This window comes from Tachysurus vachellii, chromosome 21 (assembly GCF_030014155.1).
Source record: "Tachysurus vachellii isolate PV-2020 chromosome 21, HZAU_Pvac_v1, whole genome shotgun sequence".
In the NCBI taxonomy this organism is placed as follows: domain Eukaryota; kingdom Metazoa; phylum Chordata; class Actinopteri; order Siluriformes; family Bagridae; genus Tachysurus; species Tachysurus vachellii.
The window spans coordinates 345,179-358,809 of record NC_083480.1 but is presented as its reverse complement, the minus strand read 5'-3'; the positions used below and the strand labels follow the sequence as shown (position 1 = coordinate 358,809).

At 37.2% G+C, this 13,631-nt stretch overlaps 2 protein-coding genes across 5 annotated transcripts in view; one reads left to right on the top strand and one right to left on the bottom strand.

Moving 5' to 3' along the window:
• LOC132863895 (NACHT, LRR and PYD domains-containing protein 3-like) overlaps positions 1 to 13,631 on the top strand; it is a 373,784-nt gene that overhangs the window by 238,589 nt on the left and 121,564 nt on the right. The gene's annotated exons all lie outside the window — the stretch shown is intronic.
• LOC132863899 (ribonuclease inhibitor-like) overlaps positions 6,007 to 13,631 on the bottom strand; it is a 201,148-nt gene continuing 193,523 nt past the window's right edge. The window contains exons 6-11 of one of the 3 annotated variants that reach the window (XM_060896975.1): positions 13,070 to 13,246; positions 9,975 to 12,913; positions 9,243 to 9,895; positions 9,056 to 9,128; positions 8,848 to 8,959; positions 7,978 to 8,747 (exon numbers count right to left, since the gene is read on the bottom strand). In XM_060896975.1, coding sequence (XP_060752958.1) covers positions 12,877 to 12,913; positions 13,070 to 13,246 — 214 coding nt within the window. In that variant the 3' untranslated portion in view covers positions 7,978 to 8,747; positions 8,848 to 8,959; positions 9,056 to 9,128; positions 9,243 to 9,895; positions 9,975 to 12,876. Of the gene's footprint in view, positions 6,713 to 7,977; positions 8,748 to 8,847; positions 8,960 to 9,055; positions 9,129 to 9,242; positions 9,896 to 9,974; positions 12,914 to 13,069; positions 13,247 to 13,631 lie in introns of those variants that run through there. The other 2 variants (XM_060896976.1, XM_060896977.1) reach the window with 2 other exon arrangements.

Here is a 13,631-nt window from a genome sequence, read left to right as displayed (position 1 = left end):
AACAGGAACAGAAATTGAATAGTCAAATGTAAAAAAAAAAAAGAGAGGATGTTCTGTTCTCATATTTTGGGGGTATCTAGATGCACCAGGGACACATTGATGTTGAAAAGACATTACAAAGTGCATTTTTGTCAATTATTATTTTTATTTTTTTCTGACTGGATATATGACTGGACTGTAATCTTCTATCCCACAGGTGGACTAAGACAAATGTCCGAGAGGAAAAAGCCACAAAAGAGTAAGTGCATGTAAATGCAATGATTGATACCTCTATCAGTGTGTTGACATTGCTATTTTACCCTTGGTTATTTGCTCTATTTCTATTGGGTTTTTTAACTACTTACAACAGATAATTAGTCCTAACAGACAAACTATAAAATCCAACTGGCTTCAGGTGTCTAATTTGACCAAAATGCATTGCCAAGTAGAAGAAGAAGCAGCAGTAGAGTATTCTCAGTTGTGATCTGTGGCTCAGCAGTAGTATTGTTATTCCAGCAAGAATACCACATTGGAACTGAGAGTAATTTGGTTCTATGGTACAAGTTAAACCTGGTTCAGCTTTTGATTAAAGATAAACATCACTTGTCATCCTTGTAAGTCTGGTCACTACTTAAGTCTTCTTAGTTGTTTATTTTGTTCCTAATCTAAGAAATGTGTGAAACATGTTTTTGATGTTCACAGATTGCTCCTATCACACTCGCCTAGAGACTTTCCCCATCAGGAGTGTTGTAAGAGAACGAGTGAGAAAGGTTAGACAGTCATACAAGAAAAGCATAGTGTAGACAGTATGCAGAGTGTAATATAATATTTAGAAACCTCCTTGTGTGTTGGCAATACATACTAAACATACCATAATTGTTAGATAGATCATTTTTATGTGTTTAGTCTTTTTGAATTACAGATTAGGAAGGAGCTTGTACTGAAAAATTCATTATCAGATACTGTAAATATCAACAATGACCCTTTGTATCAATGAAACTCAGTGCCTATAACCAATCATAATAGCCTTATGCTAAGAATGGAATTTGTGTTTTAATGCTTTTTATTTTCTTGACAGGGCAAAGCAGAAATGTTGGTTGACATTGGGACATGGGAGCCCTGTCCAGTATGGTATGTATTCTTCTGTTCTTCTGCTTTATCAATTATTGCATGCATTATTAATTTACTTTAACTTTGTTAATTTTTATTTATTTATTTATTTGTTGGCTACAATGATTTGTTATTAAACTGTTCTGTTTCACAAATGGTGGTGGTAGCTCATAGATGGAAAATGAAACTGTTATACTTATAAAAACCTGTTGTGTAATGTTGTGTGCTTTACACTTGTTAAAAGGTTGATGTTTATTGGAAACACCCAAGTACAAGTTCAAAACAAATGTCCTTCTTTTTTAGTGGCAAGGAGCGGGTCCATTCCTGCCAGCCAAAGGATTCTCTACAAATCCAACTCAATTTCCTTTTCAGGTGTCACTCAGAAACGTTTTTATACTCATAAATATACTTGATGTTCATTTCAACGGCACAAACCGGCACAAATCGAGCACAAACGAATGACACCAGTTTTGTGTGATTTAGACGAACTGGGGTGGAGAGTGACGTCACAGTTCCCGAAAATATTTTGGTTATATCTCAGGAAGGAAAACAGATACAGTGTTTGTTTTAACGGCACAAATGGGCACAAATCGAGCACAAACGAACTAAGCCGGTTTTGAGTGATTTGGGCGATGTGGGGTGGAAAGTGACGTCACACGGTCAAAAAATAATGTTTAATATCTCAAACACCAAACCAGCACAAACGTTCGTTTTTGCGCCACAAATCAGCACAAACGTAGCACAAACGAATGGCATAGTTTTGGTGATTATTTCTTTTTATGGGGTGCCAACTTCACGGAGGTGAAAAAAACGTGGTGCAGACACGAAAGATGCTTCCTATTGAAATACATTAGATCGAAAGTCGTGCTGAGTGACACGTAAAAAAAAGGGAAACTCGTCTCCATGAACACGAATCAAATAGATTACATTTCGTGACCTGTGTGACGAACTGCCGTGAGACTCTGAAACACTTGATGTCACTTTCACAACAGTGTCCCATTGACCTGAAAAGCTTGTGGTATAATAATAACAATATCGGTTAGATTATTATTATTATTATTATTATTATTATTATTATTATTATTATATAAATAACAGTAATAATATATAGGTTATATAATATTATTATTATTATATTTTATTGATTTATTTTATTATTATTTGATTTATATATTATTGTTATATATTATTATATATAAATAATCAGTTAACAATAATAATGTGATTTTAGACACGTGTTGTGACCTTTTAAAATGTTTTAGACCATTTTGAATTAGTAGTAGTGTTTATTTTCTTGTAACGAGGCTCAGTGCTGCATTTGTTCGTGTTTTATATATCCATCTTTGTTCGTGTTTTGATATGACTGACATCTCTGATGCCTCTGATTCTTCTACAGTTTTGTAGCCTGTTCAATTTCTAATAATACATTTAAACACAAACCTGTTTTCTGTTTTTCTCTTCAAAACCTAATGTGGATTATTTGTTATAACTTTGCTGTTGATGAACTGACTTTCTCCCAGAGTTTCCACTTTATTAAGAACACCTACCCTACACTCCTTGACCATTATCTTCAGCTTCTCCTCCTTATAGAAAACCTATAAATTTGTAAAATGTGTTGACGTATTGTGAATAGTAACAGATGCACTACATACAGAAACCATACATTCTTTAAAATTGTGACACCACAACTGAGGTGTTTTAAAGTAACTCAACACAGGAAACCACTAATGGAACTTCTGTCAGTGATGTGGGGGTAAAAACAGACCCAAATGCAGGATAGCGTAAAATAAATCAGGATTTATTAACTAAAAAACATGAAACAATGACGCAGACAATACCAGACATCAAAAAACAACACCAGAAGACACCAGAGGATTCCACGCTGCCTGAGTTGCAGCCTACATGACCAAGACAAACAAAACAGGCTGCCAAGGTTGTACATTTACACTAAAGCACACAAATGAAACTGTGCACTGGCTGTCTTTATTGGCCAATAGCTATTTCATTGGTGTTCTATTCCATTGCCAAATAATTGTCAGTAACACTGACTTGATGTCTACTGCATGGCTAAATCTTGAAAACCTGACCTATAGCATTGACTAAATCATTACAGTATAGAGGTCATAGATTGAGGGTATAAGATGCAGGACAACCACCTAGTAATGCATTACAATAGTCCAGTCTAGAGGTCATGAAAGCGTGAACTAGCTTCTCAGCATCAGAGACAGACAGGATGTTTCTCAGCTTGGTAATATTTCTACAGTTATAGCCATCTATATATGTTCATAGTACACACACATCTGTAAATTACTTCCATATTACCACTTTATTTAACTTATTAACTCCTGTAAACACTGTACAGTATATCCTGCACTTGCTACTATTGCACTCTGGTTAGCCCTAAACTGCATTTCTTTGCCTTGTACTTGTACATGTGTAATGACAATAAAGTTTAATCTAATCTAATCTAATCTAATTTCTAAGGTGGGATTAGGTTGAATTTTAGGAGTTTTGAAGGAGTTTTCTAGGAGAATGTTGTGATCTATAGTATCGAATGCAGCACTAAGGTCAAGTAGAACTAATAGTGGCATACAGTCTTGGTCCGAAGCTACCTTTAAAAGTTACCTTTTAGAATATTACACCAGTAAAAGTCTTAAAGTATCTGATATTTACTGTACTTAAGTATCAAAAGTCATTTTCTGATATTTAATGTACTTAAGTATTTGAAGTAAAAGTAAAAAGTAAAATTTCAGTGATTTTCGGTATAAGACCAGGGGCGGTTCTAGGGTCTCATCTTTAGCCCTCAGTGAGAATTTAAAACAAGAAGAGTTTTATATTATATATTATATGACTACATAGTAAGTCAAAAATTATTGTATTATTAAATGGCAAAAGTGGACACCAAAATTTTATGCATGATGTAATGATGTCAGTCTTGAATCAGATCAGTTCATGTATGTGTGTATTCTCTACAAACAGTGTGTCCAATGAATGCAGTCATTAATAAAAATACTCACAAGACAAAGACCAAATCAATAAATGTTATTTTTATTTAGTATTGAATGGATTGTTTACATTAATATGTTGTTTGTGCTACAAATCTGGTAATAAGACTAGTGACATTTCACTGCTTTTGGTTGCCGTCTTTGCGGCTTTCAGCCGATTAACGTTATAGATAAACGCCTCCAGCTCTGACTGCGCGTGCACGCTGCACGTCCCTGTGCTTCTCCGTACAGCGTGTGGAGCATAATGCACTCTAGGAGCAGTGATTCACCAAACCTCCCTTATTGCAGTCACACACATTTCTTCTGATTTTAGTTTGTAGTAACGAGTAACGAAGATGTTTAGTGGAAATATAACGGAGTAAAAGTAGACATTTTATCTAGGAAATGTAGTGGAGTAAAAGTGAAAGTTGACAAATTTAAATAGCGAAGTAAAGTACAGATACGTGACATTTCTACTTAAGTACAGTAACAAAGTATTTTTTTTATTTGTACTCCGTTACATTACAACACTGCTATACACTAACTAAAGATCAAACCATTTTACTGTAGACATTTTTAAGTAAATGCTCTTCAAGTCACTATGTTTATCAATACAATTGTTCCAGACAGACAGTTTAATCCATTATTAAATGTACATTTCAAATTAGGGCTGTAGTTATCGAATATTTTAGTAATCGAGTATTCTACCGAAAATATCATCGATTAATCGAGTAATCGGATAAAATGTATTTTTGCTTAATTAAAGAGCAATATTAAATATAGAAACATGGCGTTAGTTCAGGCAGGTCACGTCGTCAAGCTGCATCAGCTGTTAATCAGCTGCTCCTGACGCGCACCAATCCGGTTACTACATCCATATTATCTGACCCTTTAAATTCACATTCACTGAGCTGCTGCTGCGATTTAAACTCCCTCCTCCAACCCCGACTCCACCGAGCCGCAACCCGTTGTTCGTGTATCAGTTTACGTTATAAATCTTCATCACGTATCCGTTTTTCTTCTCTCTCTCTCTCTCTCTCTCTCTCTCTCTCTTTATTTATTTATTTATTTTTCAGAACATGTAAGTGAGCATATTTAATAATATGCATGATTAATGGTTCTGTTATACGGGTTTTTTTATTTTCTAGTTGCTGCTCTCCCCGCTCTGTCCACGCATGCGAATGGACGGGCGCGTGGATTTTTGCCCAGAACAGAACCATACCGCCAACACTAACTGTATGCATTTCATCTAATAAATCCTCATTTGACAAAGTGGTCCTGACTGAAATGAACTTTTATTTTTTTAAACGCATAGTATGCAATGCATACAACAATATTTTCTATCAAAAATAAACATTTAGATTAACCATTAACCATTGTTTCTCTGTCTGTACTTGTACTGTGAACAAAGACAAAGTTGACTGAGAAGAATTAAGTACATTTAAGTGCCAAACATTCTGGGTTTTAAATGAACCCGTTTCTGAGATGCAAAAACAAAAAAATAAATTACTTTCAAATTACTTTTTTAAAGTATCAAAACTGAGGCATACATTCATTCATTCATTCATTCATTCATCTTCTACCGCTTATCCGAACTACCTCGGGTCACGGGGAGCCTGTGCCTATCTCAGGCATCATTGGGCATCAAGGCAGGATACACCCTGGACGGAGTGCCAACCCATCGCAGGGCGCGCACACACACACTCATTCACTCACGCAATCACACACTAGGGACAATTTTTCCAGAGATGCCAATCAACCTACCATGCATGTCTTTGGACCGGGGGAGGAAACCGGAGTACCCGGAGGAAACCCCCAAGGCACGGGGAGAACATGCAAACTCCACACACACAAGGTGGAGGCGGGAATCGAACCCCGACCCTGGAGGGTTCCAAAAAAAAAAAAAAAAAAAGGGTTCCAAAAGGGGCCTTGACAGAAGAAAAATCTGAGTAATTTGTTGTATTACTTCTTGTACTGCTGCATCAGATATATGCAAAATGGTTTGCATCTTAAGGAAAAGCAATCCTAAATTATGCTTAAGTTGTCTCTGTAAATCATCCAGACTTTGATTTGGGTCACCTTCTTCATATTCATCCTGGTCAAACTCTGTAGAATCAACTGAATCATAGCAAGATGTACTTTGTGTAACATCTTGCTGTAAATCGGCAGCAACAATTTGCAACTCCACTGAAATGTTGGGCTTGAAGTTCCTCTGAGTGGCAAACTGGTGTTGCTTACTTTTATGAGCATTAAATGTGGAATAAATTCTGCTTTCAAAATTGCAGTCTTTGTATGGGCACTGAACCATTTCATTATTTTTCAGATGTTGACGCAAATGGCAGAAAAACAAGGATTCTGTGCAGGGTTCTTTAAATTCACAGAGAGGACAATGAAATATCAAAAGGTGGTGGTTCTGATCCACTTGTTTGTTTTGCATTTTCAGAGTGATTTCTTGTTAAATGCACTTTTAGAGCATTGAATGATTTAAAAGAACACAAACAGTCTGTGTGAAGACAAGGAATTTGATTGGTTCTTGTGTAGCTTCCATGTTTAATCCGATAATGCTCTCTTCACAGAAATAAACACAGAACTTCCACTTCCACTGCATGCCCACTGCACTCTTCAAAAAAAATACATTTCTGCAAAAAAAAAAAAACAAATTAACATACAGTTTACAAAGTATATGGATTAACGGTAACAAGCAATTTGTAAAAACATTATTTTTTAGAATCCACTTTAAAAACTTGCATAAAATATTGTTTTCCTTCCAACACACCTCTAATTTAACATTCTTTTGCATTTTAAGGAATTAAATTAATAAGTTTTTCGGGTCGATTCGTTTGAATCGATTCTTTGCCGATAACTCTGAAAACACAACAGAGAAAGACGATCTAAAATGGCACACGGATCATTAATCTGTTCAGTATAAGGTCTGAAGGCACGGGAGGTAACAAATTAGTGATTCGTGCGCCAATTTAGATCGTCTTAATAATTACTTGAGTAAAAGGAAAAGGTATGCAATGGAAAAATAAGTTTAAAATTAGTGTTGATGTAGTGTTGATATATATATATAAATAAAAACGACATCAACACTAATTTTAAACTTGTTACTTTTCCATTGCATACCTTTTCCTTTTACTCAAGTAATTATTAAAACTATAACTTCAACTAATCATTTACACAATTACTTGTATTTTACTTATGTTTTTGTTACTCCATCCTAACTTCTTATGACCTAAAACAAGTTTATCTTTAAAGCTAGATGATTACCAATTATTAGATTGCTAAGAGCAATCCAACGTCATCCATCAATTTTATATCAATATATTACCAAAATACTACAGTTTATAAAGTTTGATTGGTATATTGTTATTTTGTAATGTAAATGTAGCAGTTAAACTATAAAAATGAGACTCACCTCTTCATGCTCTTATCCAGCCACGTGTAAATTAATGAACCTGCTGACTGAACCAAGTAATTACACATGTGCAGTCTTCTTCTTCGTCGTCCAATTAATGGCCTCTCACTCCTTTGGAGAATTACCGCCAGCTACTGTATATCTGGTGCATTCACAATACTTAAACTTTTAAGTTGAGCTAAATGAACAAGTTAAGTTTAAGGACTTTGTGTGGGGAAAAAGTTGGAATTACTTAGTTAAACTAAGTAATGTCAACAAACTTAATAAAATAAGTTAAGTTTACTTAATCATTTTAGTAAGCTCCGCAATTACATTTTACAGTGTACTTAATCTTTTGGCACATCAGCATCACATTGTCATAAGTATCAGGACTGTAAAAAGAATATGCATCTTTTCTGCAGAAAAAAAACAGCCTAATAAATTCAGTGTGGCCCTAATACGCTGTCGTATAAAATACACATTCCATATAAATATAAAAACAAAGTGTAACATTATGTTCCTTTATTGAATAAGGATAAAACAAAGCAGGTAAACCATCAGCTCCTTTTGAAACTGAAGTCACACAGTGACTCTACAAGATGGAAAGCACAGAATCAAAGCATATTATACAACAAAAGGATAAATACACATTCAAAGGTCTGTATATAACACACCCCGCATGTCTGCACACTGAAATAAATGCAGGACAAATCCATACACATCAACTGAACAGACAAATAAATGGATGCAGTAGCCTCCCTGCAAGCTTGTATTACACACAGTATACAGCACAAACATCACAAGAGGCCAAATCAATTAAAAAAAAACACAAAAATTAACACAAAAAAACTCCCAAATTCCTCTGCCACTGCAGGACATATTTAACCAAAATTGAAAGTACACATACTAACTAAAATAATTCAACACATATTGGTCCCTCAGCAGCCGACCACTGTCGTCATCAGGGGAGATTGCCGGATTGTCCCAGTCCATGGCTGGTGGCACTCTGGGGGCCCTCTCCTTCCTCAGGCAGGCCACATTGTGGAGGACAGCACAAGCCACAGTAATGTCACATGCCCTCACAGGGCTGACCCTTAATTTGTGAAGGCAGTGAAAGCGTGCCTTCAGGAGGCCAAAGGTCATGTCAACTCTGGCCCTAGTCCTGGCCCTGGCATGGTTGTAGGCCTGCTGTGCTTCCTGGGGGTCTGTGAAAGGTGTCAGGAGAAAAGGCTGGCAGCCATACACCCTGTCTCCCAGCAACACACCAGAGAATTCACCTGTCAACACAAAATCTCATCATTACTACAGTACCTCATAAACACAGTGATATTCTTGACACAGCCATGATGTAAAAAGTGGTTATAAAGTGTGGATCACCTTTTTATAGGCGCTAATAGATTTCAGAGGCCCGAAAGATTCTGGCGTCATGGACTGAGCCAGGCCATTTTGCCACAACATTGCTGATCACACAGTCAGCATTGTAGACCATCTGAAATCATAAGATGAGGAATATTAAACCAATCAATGCACATCGCTGGCAATGCACAGTGTTCATCAATGGACAATATCAAAATGTTATGTTCACCTGAACATTAATGCTGTGAAAGGATTTCCTATTCACAAAATCCGCCTCATGGGCACCTGAGGACTCTTTTATCCTTATGTGTGTGCAGTCAAGTGCACCAATGACATTGGGGAAACCGGTTACACAAAGTAATGAGTATCCTACTATGAGTGTTAACAGTTGTCCTGTAATTTGTAAATCCTCTTACCTGCAATCCTATAGAACTCCTCTTTAATGTCAGAGGCTTCTGTGGCCAGGGAAGGGGATGAAGACATCTGCTAATGCTTTGATAGCCAGACACACACTCCTTATTGTGCAGCAAATTGTGGCCTTGTTCAGCTGTTCTGCATCCCCCAAGGCCACACAAACCATTTGCTCCACACTCAGTGCATGGCTCCGTGCTGTGTGGTGCTTAATCCTGGGACCCAGCAGTCTGCACAGATACCTGATGCCATCTGCAGAAAACCTGTATCTTTCATATAGATGGTCATCAGGGAAGGCCAGTGGGTCCAACTGGTCCCTGAAGACCCTTTCTGAAGGCTCTCCTGAGCACAAGTGCTTCTTCATCCACCATATCTCACAAGAATGGGCATGCTATTGTCAGAGCAGAAAGGAACACACCATTTTGGGCCTTTATATAGGCTAGTGGCCACACCTGGCGCTGGAGGGGTGGGCAAAAGGGAGCGGTGCCTTATAACGATGCTTATTTGTACTGATTGCTGTGGGGAAAAATTTTAAAAACTACTAAAGATGCCGCTGGTCCTGTGCGCTCACAATGGGAGCTCATATGTCATGGCTCACTTGACTTTACAAGAATTTACCTTATATTTTTTTATTTTAAGATGTGTCATCTTCTTGGAGCTGTGGGAGGAAAGGAGAATAATGATTAATACATTTGTGTTACAGTTAGCATATAATGTACATTGAAGGCATAACTCACCTCCCACTCACGTTTTTTTATTTCAAGGTCCAGTTTCCTAATTGTCCTCTTTTTTTATTTCGGACTCCAGTGCAATTTTCCATCTTTTTCTTCTTGTACTGCATGTCTATATCTGCCAGTTCTATTTGGCACCGGAGGTGGTTGCCATACAACTGTCTGATAGCTTGTGAGCTCTGTGAACACAATACAATTAGCGCAGCGGGAATTTGGCACGATGTAGTGTCCTTCCATTAATACGCACTATGTTGCCAGGAACATGATAGGACATGAACATGACCCTAGGACACGCTGGAGGGATAGAACATGATAGAACATGAACATGACCCTAGGACACGCTGGAGGGACTATGTCTCTCGGCTGGCCTGGGAACGCCTTCGGTATTCCCCCGGAGGAGCTGGAGGAAGTGTCTGGGGAGAGGGAAGTCTGGGTGTCCCTGCTCAGACTGCTGCCCCCGCGACCCGGCCCCGGATAAGCGGTAGAAGATGGATGGATGGTCTATATCAACTTTATACACCTAGTAGCTTTAACTTTGAATGTGTAATTCAATTCAACAATAAATAAAAATATTGCAAAAACATTTCAAATGTATCACCCAAAAGACATCATCTTTAAATCAAGACTGAATAAATGACAAAAGAAAAAAAAAACAATTCAACTGTCAATGTGTAGTTCAAACACCAATAGGTTCAGTAGTTTCTTCAAATACCAGTCTGAATTAAAAAGGGGGGAAAAAAACAATCGTCCAGAACGAATGAAATTTAGATGCAACAGTCCAGGCCTTCTTCTGCCGTATTGACAGAATAATGTGGGGAAAAAGAGAAAAAAACAGTTTCAACTTCCGCTCACTCACAATTTCTTTTTCCTCCTTCTGGGGAAAACTAGCAGTAAATCCACTGAAAACGTTCGATGGTCGTTTTGAAATAAAAGTTCGCTGAGAGGCGCCGCCATTTTCCACAAGGTGATGAACTCTGTATGTGTCATCGCCGTGTTCACATGGGAAAACACACTCTAAAATGACTCAAAATGACTCAAAAATAAAATAAAGTCCCGTTCAAAGGTTAACCAAAGTCTTTCAAAACGTTTTGTCTGCGTTTTGCTCACAATCAGTGATATATTTTTTCAGAAGCTTTCTACTTGCATCATCTCTTTTTTTTTTATTGCAAAATGACAAACACAAAATACACATTTTAATCAATGCCACACAAACAAGAGGTATCAGTCACATAGGTTACCAGAAAAGAAAGGAAAAAAAAGGAAAAAAAAATTACAAAAAAATGAATTCTTTTAAAATATCACGTTTTCTGAGCTTTTTTGTTCTTTACTTTCTCCAAAAGATTACTGTATAACTTCAAATCATTTATAAAATGGGACAGATTTGGTTTACAAAGGGCCCACTTTGTTTTGTGTATATGGTTCTTTCCTAATACAATAAATAGCTGTATAATATATTGTTCATTATTTTCCAAATTATCTCCCTCAAAATAAAAAAACACATCACATACACCAATTTCTACCACACAACCCAATTTTCTACTAATTTAATTTTCCATATCTTTCCAAAAAAGTCTTGAGTAGATACAATGATAAAACAGATGCAAAATGGTTTCTTTTTCCTGACCACAAAATTCACAAGCATAAGAAATATTAAGCTTAAATCTTTCCAAAACATGTTTAACAGGATAAATCCTATGTAGAATTTTGTAAGACACCGCCTTAATTTTATTGTTGACACAAAACTTTTCAGTATTTTCCATGTTGCATCATCTCTCTTCTCTCTGTTTTCGCGCTAGACGCTGACGTCATCCGCTTGCTTCGTGTTTGCTCTCCTGATTGGTCAGCAATGAACTCACCTCACATTTTCTTAAAGGAACATTACTTAACTAGATTTGTAAAGTTCGTCGTGACAAACTTTGATGTTGGCTTTGATGAGGCAAGTATTCCCAAAGGCCGGTGCTTTTTGGAGGCGAGTGGACATAAGGGACAGTGTTACTTTTGGAGGCAAGTGGAGATGAGCATGTGATGTCATCCGAATACTCCTGAGGAAGTTCCCCTCATTGGGCTGAGTGTTTTGATATATCACATGCCCATGTTGTGCAAAGTTTTTTATTTTCACGTGCATCACGTGACGTCATTTGACGTCATCAGAATTCCCCTCATTGTTGTGAGTGTTTTGATATGTCACATGTCCATGTTCTAAAAAGTTTTTTGATTTTGCATATTTTGGGGGCGGGGCTGCGGCACAACCGAAAGGCCAGTCGGTACACCAATTTAAAACTTTGTTCAGAGTATCACCCTAAAGGAGCTGGTCGAGTTTGGTGTAGATAGTTCAAAAGTGTGCCGAGTTATAAACCTCCAAATTTTATAATGGGAGTCTATGGAAAAAAGGCCATTTTAAGACCCGGTACCGGAAGTACCGTTACTCGGATCGCCTAGAAAAATAACAGCAACAAACTTCAGACCAGGGACTAAAACATATATGAATTTGGTGCATGTGGCTCGAAAGCCCTAGGCCGCATTAAATTTTATAAATTTTTGTCTAAGCTTAAATAGGAAAACAGAATGTTGGCTTCTACAAAGCGACATAATTAAAGAGGTAAAAATAATCTCTAAACATCTGTAACACATGGATGTGTATTTGTGTAATCAGTGTGATGATGTGATGATATCTCTGTGTTGTGTGTAGATGCTGAAGGATTTGACTTTGGATTGTAAAAGATGTTAAAGTGTGAAGTTGTAGCTGAGAGGATAAAAGGATGTGATCAGTCACAGTTATTGTTATGGATCTTCTACATCTGAATATGAATGATTCAGCTCCCAAACTGCTGGAAATGTGGGACGTGTTCTAACGCTTCACCTCCATAACTGATTTATCCTGGAAAAAAGGTCTGAGGAGAGACTCCTGTCATACACCAGACCTGGTGAGTGTCTTATTCTTAATGCTGAAAAACACAACAGGACAGAATTACAGACACATTTAAACACATTGCTTATGAACAACAGAAGCATAAATACACACATTAGATGTGACATTTTACAGCACACAGTGAATATTACACAATATCATACAGTAAAGAGACAGTAAGTCAGTAACTCACTGTAGTGTCTCCAGTTTACAGTGTGGATCCTTCAGTAGATCAGAGAGCAGCTTCACTCCTGATTCTCCTGGATTATTATAGAACAGATCCAGTTCTCTCAGGTGTGATGAGGAGTTTGACCTCAGAGCTGAAGCCAGAGCAGCACAACCTTTATCTGTAATACTGCAGTCCCACATCCTGCAAGAAAGAAAACCTTCTCACACTTAACACACTCAGTTTTAGTATTGAAAACATGAACTACACAAAATCTTTATATACAGTACATTTACTCTCCATCTCACACACACAACAATGACAATATATCAGATCACTACAATTACAGTTACCACAGAGGAGAACTTGGCAGCACATGAACACAAAGCAAACACTAGATTACCATTGAATTCATTCTTTTTTCAAAACAACTTTCGCTATTATGGATACCAACCTTGTCAAGACTCGGACAACTGAGCTCAATTCATCGACAGCTATTTCTACAATTTGGTACCATGTAAGATACCAAACAAGAAATTCGCAAAGGGATTCCTCACCGAAACAGACGAGGAAATCACAGTAGAGGTCA